At 39.4% G+C, this 22,536-nt stretch overlaps 3 protein-coding genes across 11 annotated transcripts in view; 1 reads left to right on the top strand and 2 right to left on the bottom strand.

Annotated features, from left to right (window-relative positions):
- Positions 1-638: 638 nt before the first annotated feature.
- LOC122865844 (bromodomain-containing protein 3-like) lies at positions 639-8,332 on the bottom strand. Of its 3 annotated transcripts, none has more exons than XM_044174757.1 (11): positions 8,175-8,332; positions 6,427-6,769; positions 4,426-4,563; positions 4,206-4,341; positions 2,946-3,070; positions 2,543-2,809; positions 2,327-2,455; positions 2,003-2,200; positions 1,369-1,496; positions 1,007-1,281; positions 639-870 (listed from the first exon to the last, which is right to left on the bottom strand). In XM_044174757.1, the coding sequence occupies exons 2-11, from the start codon at positions 6,613-6,615 to the stop codon at positions 767-769; spliced, it is 1,689 nt and encodes a 562-aa protein (XP_044030692.1). In that variant the 5' UTR covers positions 6,616-6,769; positions 8,175-8,332; the 3' UTR covers positions 639-766. The 3 variants fall into 3 exon arrangements, with proteins under 3 accessions (XP_044030692.1, XP_044030694.1, XP_044030693.1); XM_044174759.1 differs by having other exon boundaries at positions 2,018-2,200; XM_044174758.1 differs by lacking the exon at positions 8,175-8,332 and adding an exon at positions 7,837-7,983.
- A 551-nt stretch (positions 8,333-8,883) lies between these two features.
- On the top strand, positions 8,884-16,851 carry LOC122865846 (WD repeat-containing protein 5). Of its 2 annotated transcripts, none has more exons than XM_044174768.1 (14): positions 8,884-9,082; positions 10,132-10,241; positions 10,464-10,572; positions 11,078-11,151; positions 11,396-11,485; positions 12,094-12,183; positions 12,353-12,436; positions 12,544-12,599; positions 13,738-13,784; positions 13,979-14,054; positions 14,718-14,751; positions 15,005-15,079; positions 15,305-15,392; positions 15,654-16,851. In XM_044174768.1, exons 2-14 carry the CDS (start codon positions 10,164-10,166, stop codon positions 15,752-15,754), a joined length of 1,002 nt encoding a protein of 333 aa, XP_044030703.1. In that variant the 5' UTR covers positions 8,884-9,082; positions 10,132-10,163; the 3' UTR covers positions 15,755-16,851. The 2 variants fall into 2 exon arrangements, with proteins under 2 accessions (XP_044030703.1, XP_044030702.1); XM_044174767.1 differs by having other exon boundaries at positions 8,885-9,082; positions 13,913-14,054.
- An 83-nt stretch (positions 16,852-16,934) lies between these two features.
- The window catches only part of rxraa (retinoid X receptor, alpha a), a 107,953-nt gene continuing 102,351 nt past the window's right edge, over positions 16,935-22,536 (bottom strand). For all 6 annotated transcript variants that reach the window (XM_044174760.1, XM_044174763.1, XM_044174761.1 and 3 more), the window contains one exon: positions 16,935-21,741. In XM_044174760.1, the coding sequence (XP_044030695.1) occupies positions 21,594-21,741 (148 nt within the window). In that variant the 3' untranslated portion in view covers positions 16,935-21,593. The remainder of the gene's footprint in view (positions 21,742-22,536) is intronic.

Here is a 22,536-nt window from a genome sequence, read left to right as displayed (position 1 = left end):
GCGTGTGTGTCCATATTTGACCAACCAGCTCTGAAAAGCTTCAACAAAATATCCAGTTAATTTATGCACGAGCAATGACTCACCAGAGCATGTTCTTTGCCATTAGTGTGATGGATGTGTGGAGCTGTGTGCCTTTGCATACCTGGAACCAATTCTCTGGTTACTCATTCTACCCAGCCTCTCTCTACTTTCTTATTTTTATAATAAAAAATAATAAAAAAGGTATATTACCCACCACTAAGGTGACAATCCTTATCACAGTCCCAAATAGCAGCCCTATAATCATGTGCTAGTGTTGTGTTATCTTTTTCATAATTAAATCATCTACTGCTAAATGCCCTACTCACAATATAAACAGATGCTATTGAGAGCTGTCTAGTGCAATTGGATGTTTAAAAGAATATGACTGCATTTCTGTGGCGTATTTGAAAAAGTCCTATGCTATTATTAAACAGTACAGACAAAATGAATGACAGGGACAGGATATTGGATGAAACTCATTTGGTATCAAATGTGCCCTAGCCCTGGTAGCATGCCATCCAGCTATATCTTGAACAATTTAGTGTCTGATAAGGAACACCAGTGACGGATATTGCAATTTATAAAGAAAGAGTGAAAAAAGCCACAGTGAATACAAAGACGGTGTGAAGGAAGTTTAATTTTCAGATCTTAAGCACATAACAAATACAAAAATAAGCATGTTTAACAGTTTTGAAGAACTATCTTTTGGTAACAAAAGAAGAAATAAATAAAAACATTACAGTTGTCACGAGTCACTGTTTTCCGAGCTGGAGTCACTGGAGCTGCTGGTGGCAGAATCTGAAGAACTGCTGCAGCTGACGTGATGAGACGCAGCTTGACTGCTTTTCTCTGCATGAAGGGAAGTAAAGGAAGCACCATCACCAATTAAATGCTACAGGTGCTGATGGCATTTTAACGTTTTGGTTAATTAGCACCTTAATATCAAATAATTCAAAGGAAGATGGCAGGAAGGCTTCATACTTACTTTGAAATTTCTTAAACTTCTTATGCAGACAAGACTTCACGTATTGCTCCAGCTCCCGCAGAGTGGACGGCTTCAGTATCTCAAAGTCAATCTCAATCTCCTCTGGGTTGGTGTCACACATCGAGGGCTCTCGAGTCTGAATGATGTGCACCACGCGGCCCAGCTTTATGCCAGGTAACCGGTTAATGTCCAGGCTCAGCTGGTGCTTCTCGTCGTACGTCATCGGCAGAGATTCATCATCCGAATCCCAGTCTTTGCTTCTCTTCCACGACTGCCTGAAATCCAAGACAAAGCAGTCAAGAGTCTCGATATGGAAGCGAAACACTACGAAAATAGTTCTTCAGTTACGTAAAACGTCCTACCTGGAGCTGGAATTTGCACTGCTTTTATTTTGCCAGCTGTCCTCTTTCTTGTCCTTTTCTTTTTTCTTCTTTGGTTTAATCACAGGGACTTCAGAGAGTGCAGCGAGCTGTTCATGAACCGCTTTAAGCTGGGTAGAGAGTCAACAGAAATGGGCTATTGTGGCATTAAAATAATAAGTGCCAAGATAGCAGCACTAAGAAAACAAAGAGTAAGTGGGAGCCAGAGTGTAGTTGCTAGCAACTTGGAGGCTCAGCAGCATATGATTTAATCAGTCAAACAATATCTTCTCCAAACAATGGAGAGGAGTCAGAGAAGATAAAAAAAACCTCAAGTCATCTGATCATCATACTTTATGCATCTATTTCTCCCTGCTGTATATTTGAGATCCAGAAAATAAGGTGACAGGAATATTTTTGTAAATGTTGTCATAAAAGTCCTGGCAGAGCACAGGTCAAATCATTGTTGTGGTAGCAGTTTAAACCTCTCACATGTAAGCTATGCTCACATTTGTAAGGAAAGGCAAAACTTTTATTGATCATTAAACAGGAGGTCAATGAATTCATCAGGAGAAACAGGTTTGGAGTAGCAGACAATAATGACAAAACAGAGTTAGCGATTTGTGTAGAAACCCACCTGTTCTGCACCCACCTGTTCTTGCAACTCAGCAAGGCGGGTGGCACGCTCCTCTGCTAAGTCTGATTTGTCCAAGTTGGAGGAACTGTTGGCACTTATCGCACTAAAATCTGCGCTCTTAGTGGACATGGCACTCATTAGTGAAATCAGCTCCACTGGCTCGTCTGGCATCTTCGCAAACCTCTTCTCGAACACACCCTGAAGCAAACGCATGCCCAATGATGAAAGAAGAATCAAGTGAAACTGAAAAAAACTGAGCCTAAAGAGCCAGTCAAACTATTTTAAAATTCTGTAACTATTCAATGTAATCATTCAAAAACACACCTGAAGTTTTCTGGCCTTAGTGACAACATCATGATGTGGAGGGTTGTATTTGTAGCAATTGGAAAAAATCAACCTAACATCTGCAGCGAAGCCTTGTGCGTCCTGGTACTCTCCTCCATCTATCTTTTTCTGGAAAACAAAAAAAAGGTAGTTAGCAAATACAACAGCCATCATGAAAATTACAGAGATTCGTATATGTAAATATACAGTTTATACTTCAACAGTGCTGAGATCCATGGGGTATTTGATGATGTCATGGTAATCGTGTAGCTGCAGAGCTTCAGCGTCGACGGGCTTGTAGAAAGGCCAGGCGTAGGCTGCGTGCTTCTTAGACAGCATTTCCTTCAGTATATCGTTGCAGTACTTGAGCTGTTCGCTCAGTCTGCCCTGCTCACTTTCTCGGCCTGCGCTTCCACGTCTCCTCTTGCTTTCTGACAAATCATTCAAACTGGAGGCGTCGTCCTTCCGCTTCATCCCTTTCTTCTTCATTGGCACAAAAAAAAAACAAAAAAACAAAAAAAAACAACCCACCACAATAAGGGAAAATTCTCGGCATGCTCTGTGATTTAAAAATAATATGAAATAAGAGTGAGGGTCAGAGACACAAATGGTGACTCACTTTTGTGATGTTCTGTGATGATTGTTTGGGCATTGAGGACGAGCTGGAGGGCGTGTAGCTGAGACTTGGCTGAGATGTGGGTGTTGTAGCTGAAGAACATGTGGTCACAGTTCCATTCTGCCCACCTGTATACATGTATTAACACAAATGTAAGGAAAAGAGAAAAAGCACAAAAATACATATTTTGGACTAAGTAGTAATATTATTATTTCAATTTTGTATGCAAGGTGCATTTCGATTTTGTCTTGTAACATTATTTGTTTTTTCTGGCTTTTCTGTTTGTGTGTAATCTACAATAAATAAATAACACATCTCCCTATGTTGCTCTGTGCAGATATTTCCTCCCTCTGATTTATAAAAAGCACACACACAGAGCTGTTTTTCTGAGTTGCAGTGATTTGGTGCAAATGTTCACTCAAACATGTACACATAAAGATTAGAGAAACAGCCACAATTACCACGTTAACAGCCGTATACATTTCCAAGTGCATTATAATTTAATTGGAATGAGAAAAAACACGCTTAAGAAGAAACCCAATTTCAGTGACTGCAAAATGAAACCTTACTAGAGGACCCACAGGGAAGACACTATATAGTAACTGAGCTCTGAGCACTGAGTGTCATTTTAAACGGAAAGAAACAGAGGGGTGGCAGAAGGTTACTGATGCAGTTAATCACTGCTGCTGGCTGAAGTGTCAGAGACACTGAGGATGACACTGATGCCAATGCAGCCTGAAACATGCATCTTTTACTCACACAATAAAGCATGCTAAGATAAATGACTACAATGAGACTCACGATGCTTTGCACATGTGTAGAGTGCTAAATGCTAAATTAAGGAAATGCATATATTTTAAAGGAGATTTTGGTGTAACCTTTAGATTCTTATTTAATAGAATATAGGCTCAGGCCGCATTCAAACTTGGATTCATTCATTCATTCAAGCTATTAACTAAAAAAAATAAAGAATTTTATACACAGGAAAAAAAACACATTAAAGGATTATTAACAGAACCAAATGCCTAATTTGATTGATCATATCTTTCAACTTAATTTGATTAAAATAGTTTTATATTACATGCCACAAATCCGACTCATCCCGTTGTCCCTGACCAACCATTTACACCTACATGAGTACGCTATGTGCAGTTTATTGAACTCATGAGACCTGATTTCTGAGATTCAAATTCCTCAGTTACAATTGGAATTAAGAACATGCGAAGCAGCCTGAAATAATGTTCATACAAGTAAGTTAAATACCTGGAGTGCTACTTTTTTTGCTCTTCCCTTTGGCTGCATGAGGAAAAATCTCGTCTTCCCTCTGTGGCATCTGGGCAACTTTTTGCAAGAAAATCTTTTCCAAGGCGAGGGCCATCAGCACTATGTCATCTGTAGGCTAGAGGACAGAGGGAAATCTATGAGTGCTTAGTTTCTGTCAGGCTAACCAGCGTGGTGCATTTCTACCAATGAAGCTCCTCACCTTATTATATATGTAGCAGTTGGTGAACATGGAGTTGAAGTCTTGCATACATTCACTTGCACTCCAATAGTAGTTGTTCTCTAGCCGTTTCTTGATGGTTCCCAAGTCCATGGGAGATGTTATTATCGTATGATAATCCTGATGAAGAAAAAGAGTCAACGTGTCAGATGAATGTAGTCTTGCTTTTTGTTTCTGTCCGACATCTTCATAAATTAAAGCACAATTCCTGCATTTCGACACTTAAAAAGGTTTCTCACTCCCAGGATCATTCCAGTACAATACACACAATTAGGATCTTATTTTGACAGTTTTGTTAATAATTCCCATCGGTTTTAAAAATATGATATTTACCAAGTTAATATGCTGAGGTCTGGGAACACGGCGACATTGTTAAGATGAAGTCACACGGGGGCAAGAAACCCAAGCACTTAAACAGGTTAGCCAAACTTATTTGGTTATTAAGTGTTACCAAACTGTCTGTGTGCTCTAGATGTCTGTGCAAACAGGTTTCTGTGCAATGAGGGATTATAACAATCATTCAAAGTGTTTTTTAGAGAAAATGTTGGCTTGTTTACAACCTGTCTGATCGTCTGACCGCTCGTGTTTCTTACCCCGTCTGACTTTGTTGTAGCGATGTCACAATGTTCCCAGATCTCAGCAATTACTTCAGTGAGTACGATGTTACCATAACCGATACAAATGATAGCCAAAACTATGTAAATAACATCCAAATTGTAATAAACTGGAATTATTCTTTGACAAGGCATCTAGCCATGCAGATAGTTTTGGTTTCATTTGCCCAGGTAATGAGATATCTATCTCAGAAATTTCTACATCCACCCCGGCAGAGGTGAAAGGAATTTCATCTCAAATTCTACTTCAATTCAACATCTCATTCCAAAACAGTGTCTCAGTAACTCTGGATAATCCACCGTTTTAACTGGGACTAATTAAAAACTACAGCTGGGACTACTTAAGAAATAGTCCCTATTTAATTAGTTAATCAAATTAGTTACATTCCAGAATTAAAGCACCTACTTCAAATGATTAAGTCATTAATTAAGTACTGAGTAGCATGTATAGACAAAAAAAAAAAAAAAAACGCAGTAATATAGAATCAAGGTTATTTCAGCAAATTTTAGGGTTATTTGTTATGATTAATGTAAGGGTATAAGCTGTAAATACTGGATGAGATTGAGACTGAGTGTATTGCCACAATCAAATGTCTCTATACTCACTGTTGTCTAAGTGAGGTGTGCATGAGGATTAGGAGGCAACCACAACCAAGGGAGAAACAAAAAACAGTGATGAACCAAACTTAGACAACAACATCAAAAGCTGCCGTGAAAGAATGACAAAAACAGAGGAAATTTAAGGATTTAGAAGAAGTTTTACTTCATTGAAAGAAAAGACAAAAGCAGACCCTTTCCCACAAGGCAAGACAAACACATATATGATATTTTAGACTGATCACACAGTGATCACACAGTGGGGGTCGGTGTATGAAAAAAAAAAACAAACCAAAAAATAAAAACAGGTCAGGCGTCAAAAGCTTATACGCCACTTTAATTTGTAAATAGCATCTCTTTGTACATCAGAACCTGAAAAAAAAAGTATTTGGTAGCACTGCCTTTAACAGGGATATTTATTTCAGTTAGTAAAATACCATATTACCAAGAGTAGATTTACAACTTTCCAAAGCCACTATGGATGCAGCAGATGTGTATTTATTTCAGGATTTATTTCATGATGTGTTTTTGACTTCAGGGCAGGTGGTTAGCTACATTGGAAATTGCTAACGAGTACTTGACGTTCGCAATCTGCCCACTTTTCATTAAATTAACTTAAAAAAAAAACCATTTATTTATTTGTTTTTGTGTACATAAATAGATATTTTTGTTTAAATTAAATAATTAAAAAAAATATATATATTGTTAAATGCTGAATTGGACACATCATCAAAAGTTTTAAGAACATTTACAACAATTGCAAACTACTCACTGATAGTCCAAGAGCGACTGCATCAACAGGCTGGTAAAAAGGCCAGGCGAACTGGTGCCGCCACAGGGATTTGATCACTACATTCTGCATGTACTGCAGCTGGTTGGTCCTCCGGCCTGGCTTGTTGGGATTGGTCACCTCAGGAGGCGGAGGATTCACAAGCTGGGGAGGGTTCGCGTCTGCTGACATGATGATGGCAGCTGGAAGCGACTGGTCTTCAACAGATGAACACAACCTCTGTTGGTTTCTGTTATCTTCCGTAGCTTTCGTCTGTCAGCTCAACTAAGGCTCTGAGGGAACACCAGCCCACTTCATTCATAGTTTTCATACCAGACAATGTGATCTGAAGACAAAAAAAAAACAGAGTTATGAGAGTGTGATAGGTCAGAGATTATTCCTATAGTGCAGAAATCAAAGATTTACAAACTAAACAGCCTCTACTGATGATGTAGCCTAATGCAACTATGAGTGATTTCATTTCAAATTTGGATGCAACACCGGGTTGGTGGGATTAGATCCTTTAAAAAAAGGTCACAGCAGAATACACTAGCTTGCAAACAAATGTATTCTAGATTTGGACGAGAACAAAAAACCAAAAACAACCCACAACACATTCCATACTAACATAAAACATAATTTATGTTGAAAATATGTTCATGAACAGCTCACATGAATGAATGTGTCTGGCAGTTCTACATTTACAGCTATATGATAGTGAGCTGTGCGTCCATGTTGGCATGATTGATTCAGGTGTTTTTGTTTTCTCTGGATAAACCAAGGAGTGCCTGTATCAGTGGGCATTGCAATGTTTGTTCTATTTGCTTATTGTTATTTTAATGACACAGTGTAATTGTAAATTGTAGCTTTCACTATCTTAGGGAAATTCTCTGGTTGATGAATACTGATTTTAATTTGTCTCATTATACACACATAACGTTAGCTAGTGGAATAGAAAGCTAAGCTAACATTAGAATGACATGTAATTCTGGGGTGTGTCACTTTGTAAGAGAAATAAGAAAAAAAGTGGCCAAAGGCCATCAAGCTAGACAGACAAACTGTGTAACGTTAGCTTCACTGGTAACTTGACCTACAGTAAGTTTACAGCAATACATAAACCTACTGGCTTTAATCTTATGACATCACCACTTTACTGGCGACACGTGAAGTTACCATACAAGATAACTTAACGCTGGGCAAATAGCAAATAATTAGCTTATGAGGTTTTTAAAGACTACAATAAATATCCCACCATATCAGCTAACGTTATGGTGTGGGAAGCTACAATTAACGGTGGTGTGTTGTTAGCTTTAACGTTACTTAGCTTACAAAAAAAAGCAATCATCGTTAGCATAACGACGTTTCATACTGCCTACTGTTTTTGCATACAATGGTCAAATCCAAGAGTCCTACTTTGTTTTGAGGTCAAATTTTAGCACAGAGCCTTAGCGGAGCTACCTCACAGCTAACATAGCTGTTATCTTCACATAACTGCAACGTAAATATGTTCTTGTTTCGCAGGGAATGACGGGAGAGTCGCGGGTAAAAAAAAAAAAAAAACACATACAGGAAAAGCTACCGAAGTTTTTACTAACTCGCTTTCTTATGAAGGCACGTTGGGGTGAGAGTTCAAGGGCTTCAGAAGAGGCTACACGCCGCACAGAAGCCCAACTAGAAAGCCCAGTTAACTCCAGAGTGCACAGTTAACCTAGTCCAACTTTGAAACTGAAAACTTTCTTACTGAAACAAACCTGCTGCATGGAAGCTCTCCTTCCTCTTTAGCTTCATTGGCGGGTTGTAAACCACGGTGGACACCGCCACCTACTGTGCTGGAGTGTGTAGAGTATATGCCAATATATATAGTTTGTTTTCCCAAAAAGGGAACATGTCTTCACTTCGACATGCAATTCAGGCTGTATCTTTAGACAGTACCATATCCTTGACCGTTTTATTGAACTGTCTACAGCATGTTCGTTTGCTTTTTTGTACCCTTATCTAACTGCCCTGGGGTGGTCAAATTTGGATATAATGACAGACATAATAATTGAACCCAACCATTAATCAAACGAAAAACAACATGTCTACAGGGCAAACAGCCCATAAACCTAAATTTATCACTGTCGATGGTAGGATTTTCGTATTGATAGTGATTTATCAGTGACAGTGCACATTAATCACCATTAAATTGATTTTAGAAATATGCCACCGTTTGCCAAGATTAACTAATTTACATCTGCAGACTCTTACCAGAATGTTAAAATTGACCAACCTGATGAAAAATAAGTCTCTCAGATATAGTGCATTTAAAGTACACATAACAAATTGGCATTATAAATCAGATTAAAAAGTATTTTTTTCCCGCAGGGTAAGCCGGAGAACCAATAGTAAAACCACATTGAGCCAAAGTGACAAAATAAGTATATTTGCCTTTGACACTTATTGTCCCTCATTAGCTTCCGTTACTTCTGAGGTTAACGCGCGTGCGCAAAGAAGCACCACCACACCACATTCCCCGCTTCTCCTCCTCGCAGAGAAGCATCCAGGAGCAAGCCTAATGATTTATGCGTTCTCCATGATTGTGTGAATAAATATACGTGTATTTCTCTTTCCAGTCTTTACGAGGAGTACACATCTGACCGCGAAGCTGCTTTAAATCCCCGTGAGTATCGGCGTGTGACTGTTTGCTCATTGTTTGAATGGAGGGCCCCTCCGTGGCAGCTCAGCCAATTTGTCAACAGCATCAATGCTTTTAAAGCAGACGGGCTAGCTACATGATCAGGCTGCCATTAGCTCTCGTATAAAACCAGTGTATTCAAAATGAAGTTGTTAACTCTTTTCTGTCGTGCTTCAAATCCAAAAAATGTTGAAATAAATAGCCACAGGATGATTCTGTCAGAGTTGAACTTGTCAGCGAAGGCCCCCTTTGTTTGATATTTCCTCTTTTTAGATTTATTACGTTTAAACGTCACCATATTTGGAATTAATACCAACTAGTCTTATAATCTTAGCTGGCTGTATAAAATGCTTCTATTTAGTGCTTTTAACCTTAACAAGGCCAGTTAACGTTAGCTAGCTTATAGCTAGCTGAATTAGCTACATTTATAGATGAAGGAGAAGGCAGCCACACAGTCCATGGCTTTTTAACAAATAAACACTGGGGGAGAAAACGGCATCCAGTGCCAGTATATTTAATCACAGCGTTTACTGAGAATCTACAGTATCATTCCCAGTGGTTGCATAGCTGAGAATTGTCTCTTCTATATGAAATAGCTGCCAGAGCTTACATGACGAGCTCAAATGTCATTTTGATCAGTTTGCCAATTAAATCAGGCATATATTATATAGTATAATCAAAAATCACTTGAATTATATGATGTATGTATCCCTTGGAAAAATCAGTGTTACAGTTTTAATCATCATGCAAACCAACCAATGCAAATGATTGTAATCACTGGTTTACACATTTTGCACATACACTAATGTATCACATTGTGTTGTCTTGAGCCACTGGGGCAAAGCTGTCTCCTCACATTTGAATAACGGTCGACATTTAAACCCTGCACGTTATGTTGCTGTGTCTTTTAAAATAATCAACCTGTATGCAGTTTGTTATACGCTGTGTCTGTGAATATAACAGCACATACTAACTTATATAAAGAATTGAATTCTTAACTTGTTTCAATATCTGTTTCTTCTCCGTGTCTCCAGGGTCGTGCTCAATAGATGCTCATTTCCTCACCATGGCAACAGAAGATAAGAAACCAGAGACTGACACAAAACCTCCAGTTGTACCATCAGCTTCTGCCAGTCAAAGCAAGGTTTGGATTCCTTAAATATTCTTAGTGTTTTCCTGCAGCTTCCCGTTCTATTGTAACTGCAGCGCTTTGCTTTAGGCAGGGTGGGGAAACGTCCAGAGGTGGGATTCGGGAAAATGTATGTTTTTGTTTTTCTTTGATGTCGTTTTTGATAGATAAATGTTTGCCCATGTGTCACACATCAGGAGGGCATTTTTAAATGCCGTGTTTTGTTTTCATCTACAGTCTGCACCTGCCAAGCCAAACTATAGCCTGAAATTCACATTAGCGGGCCACACTAAAGCTGTCTCCTCCGTCAAATTCAGTCCGAGCGGAGAATGGCTCGCCAGCTCATGTGAGTCCTTTCTTAATTTCATGTTTATGTTAAAGTCATTTTTTCCTTTAAACCACATATGGGTGAGTTCGGGCTGCAACTAATGATTATTTTCATCATCGATGAATCTGCCAATTATTTTCTTGATTAGTAATCTTTTAGTCCTCAAAATGTTAAAAAGTAGTGGGGAAAAAATGGCCTTCATAATTCTAAAATATGCTTGTTTTGTCTGACTGACGGTCCTTAAGATATTTATTTAACTGTCAAATGCGACAAAGAAAATCAGCAAATCATCACATTTGAGAAGCTGGACGTAGAGAATGTTTGGCATTTTTGCTTGAAACATGACTGAAACGATCCAGTGAAAGCAATTATCAAAAATAGTTGGCAATTCATTTTCTGTCGATCAACGAATCGATTAATCGACTAATCGTCGCAGCTCCACTGTAAGTTATATTACAGTAGTGTAACCTAGATCTACGGAGGCTGTAGCAACACTGAATGCATATTTATTTTGTCTTCACAGCTGCTGATAAACTCATCAAAATCTGGGGAGCTTATGACGGCAAGTTTGAGAAAACCATATCGGGACACAAACTTGTGAGTTTAACAGACCCTTACTGCAGCAGTCTTTCTGCTTCTTGGTTATGCTTTGAAAGATGGGATTGTATTTGTCATAGGTTTTTACCCGTGTGGAGTAGTCGTAGCATCCTTTAGGGAGATAATAAAAAAAAAAAAGGCTATTGAAAACGACCAGCACTATCAGCATTATCAAGCATTATCCTTGCTGTCCTAATCAGAGCCTTGAGCGCTATGTTCCTAATTATTGCCCATCGATCTGCAGGGTATATCAGACGTGGCCTGGTCCTCTGACTCCAACCTCCTGGTGTCTGCATCTGATGACAAAACCCTGAAGATCTGGGACGTCAGCTCGGTAAGAGAGCAGATGAACTCAAAGGGTTCCACTACTGTCAAGTTTGTGTCCCGGCTGAAGTCGAAGAGCTTGTGAGACTTTAAAGGGTCTGGTCATCCGAATTATAAAAAAAAAAAAAAAACCAACAACATTTTCTCACTATTGCATTGACTATGTTACTTAATTGATTTGAGTTATTGAATTACTGGCAGTAGATGATTATGCTTTAATCCCATGCTGCCTTTCAGCGGGCTTCACAATATTGCCGAAATGAACATGCTCTACTATAAACAAAGGGTAGCGTGTGATTGGTGAGACCCCGTCTACACAACTGCTGCAGGCGCGGCGGACGCAGTGTCTTGTAGCGTCATACGTTCATGAAGTATGAAAATGAAATCCACGCACACTCTCAGGACTCATGTCTGTGCTTTCTGTTGTTGTTGTTGTTGTTGTTACATTTTTTTATCATCACCGTTAAAGCTGCAGTCGCTTCCAGAGTTAACTAGCTGAAGCTGCTGAAGGTAGCCTAACACTGCTTTTGTGCTTTGAAGTAATGTTTCATTTTTGTTACTGGCGAGACTGTGTGACATTTCAACGCCTTTTTTTTTTTTTCTTTCTTTTTAATCTAGGGCAAATGCTTAAAAACTCTAAAAGGTCACAGCAACTACGTCTTCTGCTGCAACTTCAACCCCCAGTCCAATCTTATCGTGTCGGGATCGGTGAGTACGAAGCTTTTGGCATAAGACGAGCGAGTAAATGGAAAACAGATGTTAGACCTTCGCTAAAGCACTCACTTTTCTAAACATTATAAGCATGTCTCTGTGTGGCTTTGGGGAAAGTAAAAAGTGATGAATGTTTTTTTTTTTTTTTTTTTTTTTTTGCTTCCAGTTTGATGAGAGCGTAAGGATATGGGATGTGAAGACCGGGAAATGTTTGAAAACATTGCCAGCTCATTCTGACCCAGTCTCGGCTGTAAGTGCATTTAATTTATTTATTTTTAAATTCTTAACATTAGAGGAACTTTCTAGACTGAAGACGAACATGGTGCCAGTAATGTGATGACCTGTCTCGGCTCGCAGGTTCATTTCAACAGAGACGGCTCCCTGATCGTGTCCAGTAGCTATGACGGCCTTTGGTGAGAACAAACTGTATTATTACACACACACACACACACCCCCCCAGGTTATTACTTTCAGTTTAAGACCTAAAGGCTCTTTTTACCTCATTTGTCACAGTGCTACACCATTTAGTTTTTTTTCCGGTTTCAGAAGTGCAGTTTTATTTAAAAGAGAAAATTACTTGACGCCTCACAGCTGCTTGAATAAAAATGCGTAGGATGGGTGTTCATTTAATAACCCATATTCTCATCATATTGTTACATTTATCTGCAGAAATGCTAATTAGCACTGTTAGCACACTTTTCTCCAATGACTATGCTGTGCTTGCTGTGCTTATCGTATTTCGAGAGTGTCTCTGCTAACTGTGGGCCGGCTTGTGTGTTACACATGCGGCATCCGTGATTGGCTGTTGTTGGCTGAGTTGCCATTGACCAGTAGGGGCAGATGTTTGTGTCAATGGTGGCTGTATTCCAGTGAGCTGAAGAGGCCTAGAGCAGCCAGACATCCGCCTTGCCAAAACTGAAACAACAGTTGTGTTCATTTCCATGTGTTGTCACGTACAGTATTTCGCTTAAAGCATCTAAGCACTACATGAAAACAAACTGTTAACTTCATTAAAATTGTAATAGAAAATGAATAAGCCTGCTGCTGTCTGCGGCTCTGACAGCTGTTGTGACTCTCCAGATACAGTTCAGTTATCACGAGCGCTGTTAAAAACAAAAAACAAGCTTCTCTGGTTCGCCTGACAACAGTACATGTTTGTTTTGTTGTGCTCGATCCACGGGAAGTGTTTCTTCCACGAAGGAATAAATGTTCCGCTTCACGTTTCTCAACGCTTTCTTTCACTGCTGCCACTTTGTAAAATCTGTGGCAGTCACCAGAATATGTTTTAATTAGACCGTTTTTATATACGTGTTTTGAGACTAAACATGAACTCCTCCCATGTGGAAGTCAAACTCCAACACCTGTTGTGACAGTACCTTTTTTTTTTTTTTTAAACGATGATGATGTGGATGACCAGCATCTCTACCGATACATTCTGTGTCCAGTTCTGTTCACATGCTTGTTGTTTAGTCATTGTGTTAAGTAATAACACCTAACTAAGTAACAATTTTTGTTGTTGTTGTTTTTTTTTGTTTTTTTTTACATTCCCAGCCGAATCTGGGACACAGCATCGGGGCAGTGTTTAAAGACGCTCATAGGTAAGTTTACCCACATGTGTAGTGCTTTCAGGCGAATCCCCGTGACATGGTTTATTACAGAAAAAATGGCGTAATTGTTTGTGTGTCGATTAGTGACAGAAAACTCTGATTTTGATTCTGAATTTGAGGCATCATAAAATGTGTGAAGAAGTCGCTGTGCGCTGACGGTGCTCCTGTTGTTGTCGTCCTGTTAGATGATGACAACCCTCCTGTTTCATTTGTGAAGTTTTCCCCCAACGGGAAATACATCCTGGCTGCTACACTGGATAAGTGAGTATTACGTGTCTGCAGCAGAGCGAAGTCAGTGCTCCTCTTTATTTTAGTAATTGGTCAATATGTTTGTCTGAGATTCAACTTGCCAACGATCTACCACAGTGTATTATCACCATGGTCAAGCCAATCATATGCTAATCAGGTACTGAACAGTGATGAGGGAGGTGCAGCCAGAAAACAATAGGCCTGATTACTGGGCCATCATGGAAACAAAAGAAGGTCAGTTTCAGGTGAAACTAGGCAGGGTAAACAGCAGACACTCAGGAAGACTCCTCCCTGAGGGCAGGGCCTAAGCAACACAGATTAGCTTAAATTTCTGAGTTCTCAGACCATTTTCACAATTGAGAATGACTTCCGGATGGGAGCCGAAACGTCTTGATTATGAAAACAGTGTCCAGATGACTACGACTGAAACCTTTTCTACGAAGGAACACTCCTGGACGAATGAGGGACTACACCGTCTGGTCAATATGTTGTTTATCTGCTTTTTTTTTAAACACAGTTTTCACCAGCAGAGGGCAGTGTAACACCATCAGAAGCTTTCCTCAGCTGCAGTTTTCTATAAAGAGAATGTACATGAAATGACCATGATTACAAGATTATTGGTTTTGATGTTAGTTGTTTAACAGACGCACTGCTGTATTTGTGTTTACTTTTCAGCACGCTGAAGCTGTGGGACTACAGCAAAGGAAAGGTAAGCTCCTTTGGCAACTGTTTGAATTATATGTTATCTTTTTATTGCAAAATACAAAATTCATCTTTTGCTTCCATTTATCAGTGTTTTAGATTGGAGGGGTGTGAACTAGTCTCATGTTCAAGCTGCATTAGGGGATGACAAAATGATACTTGTTTACTAGTAAATACTTGAATACATCTGCTGCTGATGGTTACATTTTTGACCGTGTCATACAGATAATTCACTTTTCGTTGTTCTTCCAACGTTTCAGTGCTTGAAAACGTACACCGGCCATAAAAATGAGAAGTACTGCATATTTGCAAATTTCTCTGTCACCGGTGGAAAGGTAAGAACTCTCGTTTCTACGAGCATGTGAGTGTTAACAGTTGATCTTCAATGTAACACGCGGGATATCTACGGCCTTTTTATTCCTTTGGGTTTTCATTGTTTTTAATAAACCTCCTCCTGGTATTTAATGCCTCACCTGTTTGTATATTTACGCTTCTGAAATAACTGACGCGTGCAGCTAAATGTAACTCCCAGCTGAAGCTCTGTGGCTGCTCTCTTGCAGTGGATTGTGTCGGGCTCCGAGGACAACATGGTTTATATCTGGAACCTGCAGACGAAGGAGATTGTGCAGAAGCTCCAGGGCCACACAGGTACAGCAGACACACTGTATCTTACTTTTGGTTTTGAAAGCACAGATTTGAAGTCTTAACGGGCTTTAAATCTGTCACTTTGCCCAAATGCAATGTCAGCTGTCTTTCAGTAAGCACGGGTTCATCTATGCAACTCTAAAGGAGACGAGACACACTCATTTTAAAGACAGACATTTGTGGCTGTGTGTAAATAAACTGTATTCTGGGTGTCATGTTTATAAAAGCACCCTTTCAATTCTCCTTCTCGTCTCCTCTTTTCAGACGTCGTCATTTCGACTGCCTGCCACCCGACAGAGAACATCATCGCATCTGCGGCTTTAGAAAACGACAAAACCATCAAGCTATGGAAAAGCGACTGCTAAGCCCTTTAAGATCTTTTGGGCCATTCATATTTTTTTTTTTTTTTTTTCTCCCCTACATTTTGTTGTAAGAAAAGAGGACTTGTTTTCTAACAGAGAGCTCCTGCGGGACGCAGAGGGCTTTCAGGAAATGAAATTCAGCAAGGAGAACCAAATGAGACCCATCAGCCACACCCAGTATCAGCCGAAAACTGCGCCAGCTCTGCAGTGGACGTGTTCCCTCTTCTCACATCTGAGATATTCCACCTGTCTGTTAACGTGCCAGACTTTGTCATCTCCACAGGGGAGTTGGTGACTTTTGTTATACTTTGTTGATACTCAGTTCTGGTGCTTCAGTATTTTTGACACTGCATTAACCCTGTCACTGCTTCATACCAACTCCCACACATGCATTTCTGGTCTTGTACAATAAATGTAATGGTTATTTGGCCTTTCTATGATTTTTCTTTTGCCTTTTTAATTTGTCTGTATAATTGTGTAGTACCGTCTAAATGACTTCAAGGTGGAGAGGTGACTGACATCTTACAAAAAAAAAAGATATCTAAGGATCCATTTGCCTGTTGGTTTTTCAAGTGGCACCACTATTAGTGTTTTTTTTCCCCTTAATATCAAATGCCAGATCTCATGTAAGTGCTGTGTGCCATAACAAGATATATTTTCCAATTTTGTAAGTTCTGTGCAGATTATTAGGGCAACAAACCAGTATTTGAAGTTAGTGTCGGGAAGTAAAAACATGAACAAAGTAAAAAATGCCTCAAGAAAATGTGATGCATGATGTCACAGATAATAGTCTGACAGTTACAAAAAATCTAACTGAAATTTATTTTAGTCCTATTGGAGTACTGAATTAAGTCCCCCGCCTGTTTAAAAAATGTCTAATTTTAACATTTTACAGTTTGATAGTTACCAAATACAGTTCTGTGTTCTCGGATTTGTACATATTACATTGACCTGTATTGTGATTTGATTATTTTAACTCTGTTTTTTATGTTCTCTGCTTGATTAGCATCTGTTCTCTGTAGTTGACCTGGATTTTGTGGAATGTTTGCATTCGACAACTATAACCTGCGACTCAATAAAACCAGTTTTTGTATGTTTCATGTTACTGAGTCGTGAGTGAACATAATGTTGAGTGTTTTTATGCTTTTTAATGTGACACAGAATCAACTGGCATCAGTCAAGCTCACTTTCAGTTTTTTTTAATAACCTTTTTTCTGTCCATGAAAGATAGAACATCAGAGAACAACCCATAGAGAACAGATGACAAAATTCCATCTCTTTTAAAAATGGACAAAAATATAATCAAAGAAGACATTCCCATCTTGCAGCGACAGGTTGAAAATGGCGAAGTAAAGGCGACATAGTTACCAAGGCGCCAAAGCCAACTACTCCTCTCACCTTAAATTTTCAATCTGAAAATTGTCTCTTGCCTCGTTGAATAAGCTTTTCCACAATGTATACAACAGCCCACGGAAGAAAGGGGGAAAGAACAGAGTACACAAGCAAGGGATAAAATTACCTTTGTACAAAAATAGATCTTTTTCCAAGTGTTTTTTTGTCTTTTTTTTTCTTCACTTGAACATTTTACTGTCTATGCAACAAAGAAAGCAGTGATTGTGTCACAAGCTCAGCTTTTCCTGATTACACTTTTTAAACATACAATTGCCAAGCAACACATACATTTCGGAGGGTTTAAAGTCTTAACTATGTGTTTTTCTCTTTCATGTTTTTTTTTTTTGAGGTCCCATAAACTGCTGAGAAGCTGGTTCTTTTGACTTTAGAGCTGCTGCGATTCTGCTGGTTGATCAGGATTGATTTTTATAAAGTCTAGGTCCTAATGCAAATATCCTCAGATATTTGTGGAAAAAAAAAAAAAAAACACCATAAAACTCTGAGTTGAACACCTGGTGTGGAACGGTTTGGTTTGAAAGACTTATCTCCCTCTTTCAATGTTGGAAATACTCAAGGAACAGATCTGTCTGATATATATTTATAAATATATACACATATACATATTAACAAAATATAGCTTTATGTTATAAAGCATTCGTGTAGGTAATCATTCTATGTGGGTGATCCTTTATCTAGTCAAGAAGATCCTTGTCAGTTCATTTCCTGCAGGGGAGTGAGCTCGCACATCATCCACTTTATGGCTTAAAATACCTGTGGTCACCAGTCACAGTAAACTAAGACGTCAGACTTAAGGGAAAAGGGGATATTCATTTTAAATTTGGGTCACCCAGTCGAAAAACAAACGTATAATTGCCTAATATCTGCTTTTCTTGATTAAAATCGGCAACATTCCTCTAAAAAAAAAAAAAAGAAATCAGTAAATCTAACCCAGAAAATAATCTTAACAAGAGTAAAGTTTCTCTTTGTCGTAACGCTTGCGTTGAAAACTTATGAACAAATAAAAAATATTTTGTTTTAACAGACAAGTAAAATTTTTTTCCAGAATATAAATACTGTAAACTGAGCTCAAACTGGCAGTCAATACTGTCACCTGGATAGTTCGTAGTAATACAGGCCACCGCAATGAAACTGTTGAGTGATAATAAAACAAGCCAATAGGTCATAATGAAGTTATTGCTACTTTTTTTTTTCAGTTTTAACAAGCACAGACACTGAGGGTTTGTCTGATCAAGAAGATAATTACACTGTGAGAAAGTGCCATCTTTTTTTTTTGTCTGATTAAATACTTGTAGAAAAATTCAAGTAATGTTGCGGCGCTGCTTCTCTTCCACTAGAGGGAGCTCACAGCTCTTAAACGGCCGCCACATCCCTCCCTCACAAACTGCTCTCTTACTGAAAGTAAATGTTGTAGTCCTGCTTGAAGTGTACAGTATGTGACATTTCAGAGCTGAACATCTGAACCAACTCTTTGCTTTTTCTTCATAAGGGAAGAGATCATTGGGGCGTCTGGGGATCAGTTTCACAGAGGTGGATTAACGTCTGCAGTTAACCCCGAGTGGAGCCCGTCTGTGAAACTGGACCCAAATCATGATGAAAAATTGACACATTGTCATTGTATCATCGGTGTCTTGGTTGGAGTCAGCATTATTATGGAGTCCTGATGGTGCCACCAGAATAATTAGAGACTTTCTCAGACTTAATTATTCTCAATCGTCAATGCTGACAAATTCAAAAAAGCAATAACAAAATGAGCTCTGAGGGCGGATCAGAAGTCAACAGCTGGCCAATAAAAGCTCCCGTTGCTGCTCTGTGGGCAAGCCTTCATTTCATTTTTAAGTGACGCTTTAAATGCTTCAAATGAAAGCAATCACAGAATGGAAACTGTAAATGTTTAAGCAGGAGACCAATTCATTTTGAGATAGAATATGTTAGAATATTGTAGGCACATGGAATACCAAAATAATAAAATCAAAAGCCTTTTTAAAATCTGTATAATGATTCCATTTTAAAATTTTATTAATAATCAATCATTTAAAAAGAATAAGGATGATCTTATTTTGTATTTGTTTTTTTTTTTGTTGTTCAAGCATAATTGAAATTCAAATCTAATTCATATTTTGTTATTAAAATTTATGAGTTGATTCTATTTAAACACTGAAAAATGATTATTGTAGTGGCACACTCATGACTCCATACGCCTCAGACCATTATCCAGCTCAGTTTATCAAAGGATAATGAAAACACAGTGCTCAGGTTTGGTTTTTTTGTTTTTTGCTTTTCTTTAAGGTCCAGATAATGTCAAGGTGCTTATGAAAGAGTGGTGAGTATGCATATACAGGGAGAAAATCCTTGATTTCATTCTCTTTTCTTTTTTCTCTGTCTGTTATTTAAACTCTTAAAGTTACTTAAACTCCGCTATGCTCCACTGTTCCATTAAACACTTCCAAATGGGGGCTGACAGCTGTTTGTTTTCTGTGCATCAGTCAAGGGTTAATAAACCAGTACAGAATGACTATCAAATATCTGAATAGTGGGGAAAATAACCAAAAAAAGATATTTACTCCAGTCCGGAAAAATATTACAGCAGCCAACACCTCACAAACACTTGTTTTAAAAGGTATCCGACCTGTTTAACGTGCCCCCACTCGGTGGACAATCTTTGGAAATGCACTCGATGCATAGTTTTGCAGCAGCTGCAGCATTTAGAGAAAAAGACAGGAGAAAAAAAAAAAAAGCAGAATATGGGCACAAAGCATATTTATACACAGCAAGAGATATTTAACATTTCAGTCTGACTTGAATGACACTTGGTTGTCCAGAGAAGTGCAGAGAGAGCAAGTGTGTGTGTCCCTCTGAGGAGGAAAACAATTGGGGCATTCCTGATTGGGCCTGGGCCAAATTCCACCTCAGAGGTCAAAGACATTGACATCAGCTCTCCGTTTAGGAACCCGACTCCGCTGTCATGAGGTTAAGTGCCAAGTAACAAACAAACAAACAAACAAACAAACAAATAATGGCTCTGCTGCTACGACAAGCACTTCTCCCGCATACTGTCAATGGTTAGATGAGTGTTAAGAACTGAAGGTCGGAGGGATGGAAACAGAGGTAATTGTGCATTGCTGCTGTTAAAATCAAAACTGAAAATAACGTCAATACTGTATATGGTTGTAACCTTCTCCAAAGGTAGATATGAGGTGTTTTGAAAAGCTAATACCCACTGCGTTGAGCAGAGGGATTTGAGTGTGGAGGTGTAAATGGTGTGCTGAAATTCACATGAAATTAGAAGTGGAGAGGTTGGAGAAGGGACGAAAAAAGAAGCTCAGAGGCCGGCGAAATGACGATATTTCCCCACAAATGAGACCGTGTGCTCACTTTCCAGCCATCCAAGCTTGTTGTGATCACCTGTGGGGTTGCAACAAAGGCCAAATGTTTGAAATTGGACGACAAAAGTTGCTCCTGCGTCTGCTGGTAGCCTCTCAGAGCATCATGTAGCAAAAAGCTAACGTGTGGCTAATTTACAACAGCCTGCGTCTTCCTGTGTGCAGACGGGCCGCACAGATTGTACATAACAAGCTCTCCCAACTCTTGTTCAATCAATTAACATTAAGTGAAGGGCCGATTAGTGTGTCGTCCTCCCCGATGTTGCACAGTGCTAACAGAGTAAGACATGGTTGTATTTGTTGGAATTGGGCAGAGACCTGAGGTTTTTGAGCACTTGCAGTCTTGTTAACCCACCTCTGAGTTCTACTCCAGAAAGCTCACACTTCAAAAACAGCTAGTGCAAGACCTGACGCGTTCGGGCGAGTCAGGCAGGAACAGACGAGTTCCTTTAAAAACAGACGTGCTGTCCCCCGCTGTCCCTCCCCGAAGTAAGTTCAGTCCTGAAAGAGAGAGAGAGGGCTCAGGTCCAAGTCTAGACAGCTCTCCGAGCCCACGATTGTCCCGATCACAACGCTGAGTGTCCAAATATGACATCACCGCCGTTTTTTTTAATATACCTGCAAGCGTAACTGTGGGTGTTAAAACCTGATCATCTCTGCTTTTTCTTGTCAAAGTGCAGGAAAAGCAAGGATGAAAACGATGGCTCAATACGTTTCTTTTGTCCTCTGTCCGACCTCCTTTCAGTCCAATGTTGTCACTTGTGTTGTCGCGTGATTTTCATATATATATATATATATATATATATATTTCTTATTTATATATTTTTACAAGGTATAAAACAGACCCATAAACATGATGAATTCATTGTTTTGAAACACATCAAAAGGGAGCTGAGGAGAGAAGGGGTGGAGGGAGGGAGGGAGAGGTCCATTCAAAGTCGTCGCGTGATCTGTCCGTTGTTGGAGACGGGATTTTAAAAAGGACCCTGCTCCCGATCCAGGGCCGATGGGAGATGTGGGGGAGGAGGAGAGCTCAACCTTCTCTGCTATTATGTCATTTGATGTGGGGCTTCTAGCATTTCCATGAGGAAGGTGTCGATGGGCGTGTCGCCGATGAGCTTGAAGAAGAACAAATGCTCCAGACACTTGAGGCCGATGGAGCGCAGTGCTGGTAACCGCAGCAACAGCTTGGCAAACCTGTCACAACACAAGAACTAAATTAGACACGAGACCAAAATAGCATTAGACATCTGACTGGAAGAGGGAGGGATGGGGAGATGATCCTGAAGAAAGACTATCTCAGAACAAACTACACCGCTGATACCACACATACGTACAGTGCCTTCAATATAATGTGCAGCTGCCACATATCGGGCCTCATGCGTGAGCCACTCGTATGGACACATTTATTCTCAAGTGGCACGTACAAGTGATTTCAGAGAAATTGTCGTATTCACCAGTTTTCTCGTACATAGAATTTTCTCTCAGCTACAAACAAATTCACCAGCGGTCCAGACCTGTCGTATTCGTCTGCCTCTCTCTACAGAGGGTAAACACGGACGTGACTTATAAAGAATTGCAATGTCTTAATCTAAACGAATTTGGAATTTAAATAGGAAAGCAAAATCAACTAAAATGAAATACATGACAAAAATATACGATATTCCGTTCCCCATACCATCGTCATGGCCTGCCAGCTTAATGAAAGGTTTAAGTTTTTATTTTTTTATTTTATTGGCATATTTTGACAGGTTACAGTTCAGTAGTTGTTAGGCTGCAATCAGAGACTTTATGCAGGTCGCTGTCCAGGTCAACATACGGATCAGTTACTGCTGACAGTGTAACGTCACCTACTGTATAATATTCTCTTGCCCATCTCAAAGACTGGCCCATGTCCACCATCTGAGTAATGGCCGCTTTGCTTTTTAACAACGTTTTTTAGCATCGAACTATATTTCTGTACAGCGCTGCTCCGATGACACATTGTTGAAG

This window comes from Siniperca chuatsi, linkage group LG18, assembly GCF_020085105.1.
Source record: "Siniperca chuatsi isolate FFG_IHB_CAS linkage group LG18, ASM2008510v1, whole genome shotgun sequence".
In the NCBI taxonomy this organism is placed as follows: Eukaryota; Metazoa; Chordata; class Actinopteri; order Centrarchiformes; family Sinipercidae; genus Siniperca; species Siniperca chuatsi.
This window is presented reverse-complemented; position numbering and strand designations above follow the sequence as displayed.

What these genes read in the sequence shown, in the direction of transcription:
- LOC122865844 (XM_044174757.1), bottom strand. Translation starts at nt 6,615, where the DNA reads ATGTCAGCAGACGCGAACCCTCCCCAGCTTGTGAATCCTCCGCCTCCT. An exon ending in CAAAAAAAGTAGCACTCCAG is followed by an intron (nt 3,071 to 4,205) that starts GTATTTAACTTA and finishes ACATGTATACAG; the next exon opens with GTGGGCAGAATGGAACTGTG. An exon ending in TGGATCTCAGCACTGTTGAA is followed by an intron (nt 2,456 to 2,542) that starts GTATAAACTGTA and finishes TTTGTTTTCCAG; the next exon opens with AAAAAGATAGATGGAGGAGA.
- LOC122865846 (XM_044174767.1), top strand. Translation starts at nt 10,164, where the DNA reads ATGGCAACAGAAGATAAGAAACCAGAGACTGACACAAAACCTCCAGTT. An exon ending in GTGTTTAAAGACGCTCATAG is followed by an intron (nt 13,785 to 13,912) that starts GTAAGTTTACCC and finishes TCTGAATTTGAG; the next exon opens with GCATCATAAAATGTGTGAAG. An exon ending in GAAGCTCCAGGGCCACACAG is followed by an intron (nt 15,393 to 15,653) that starts GTACAGCAGACA and finishes TCCTCTTTTCAG; the next exon opens with ACGTCGTCATTTCGACTGCC.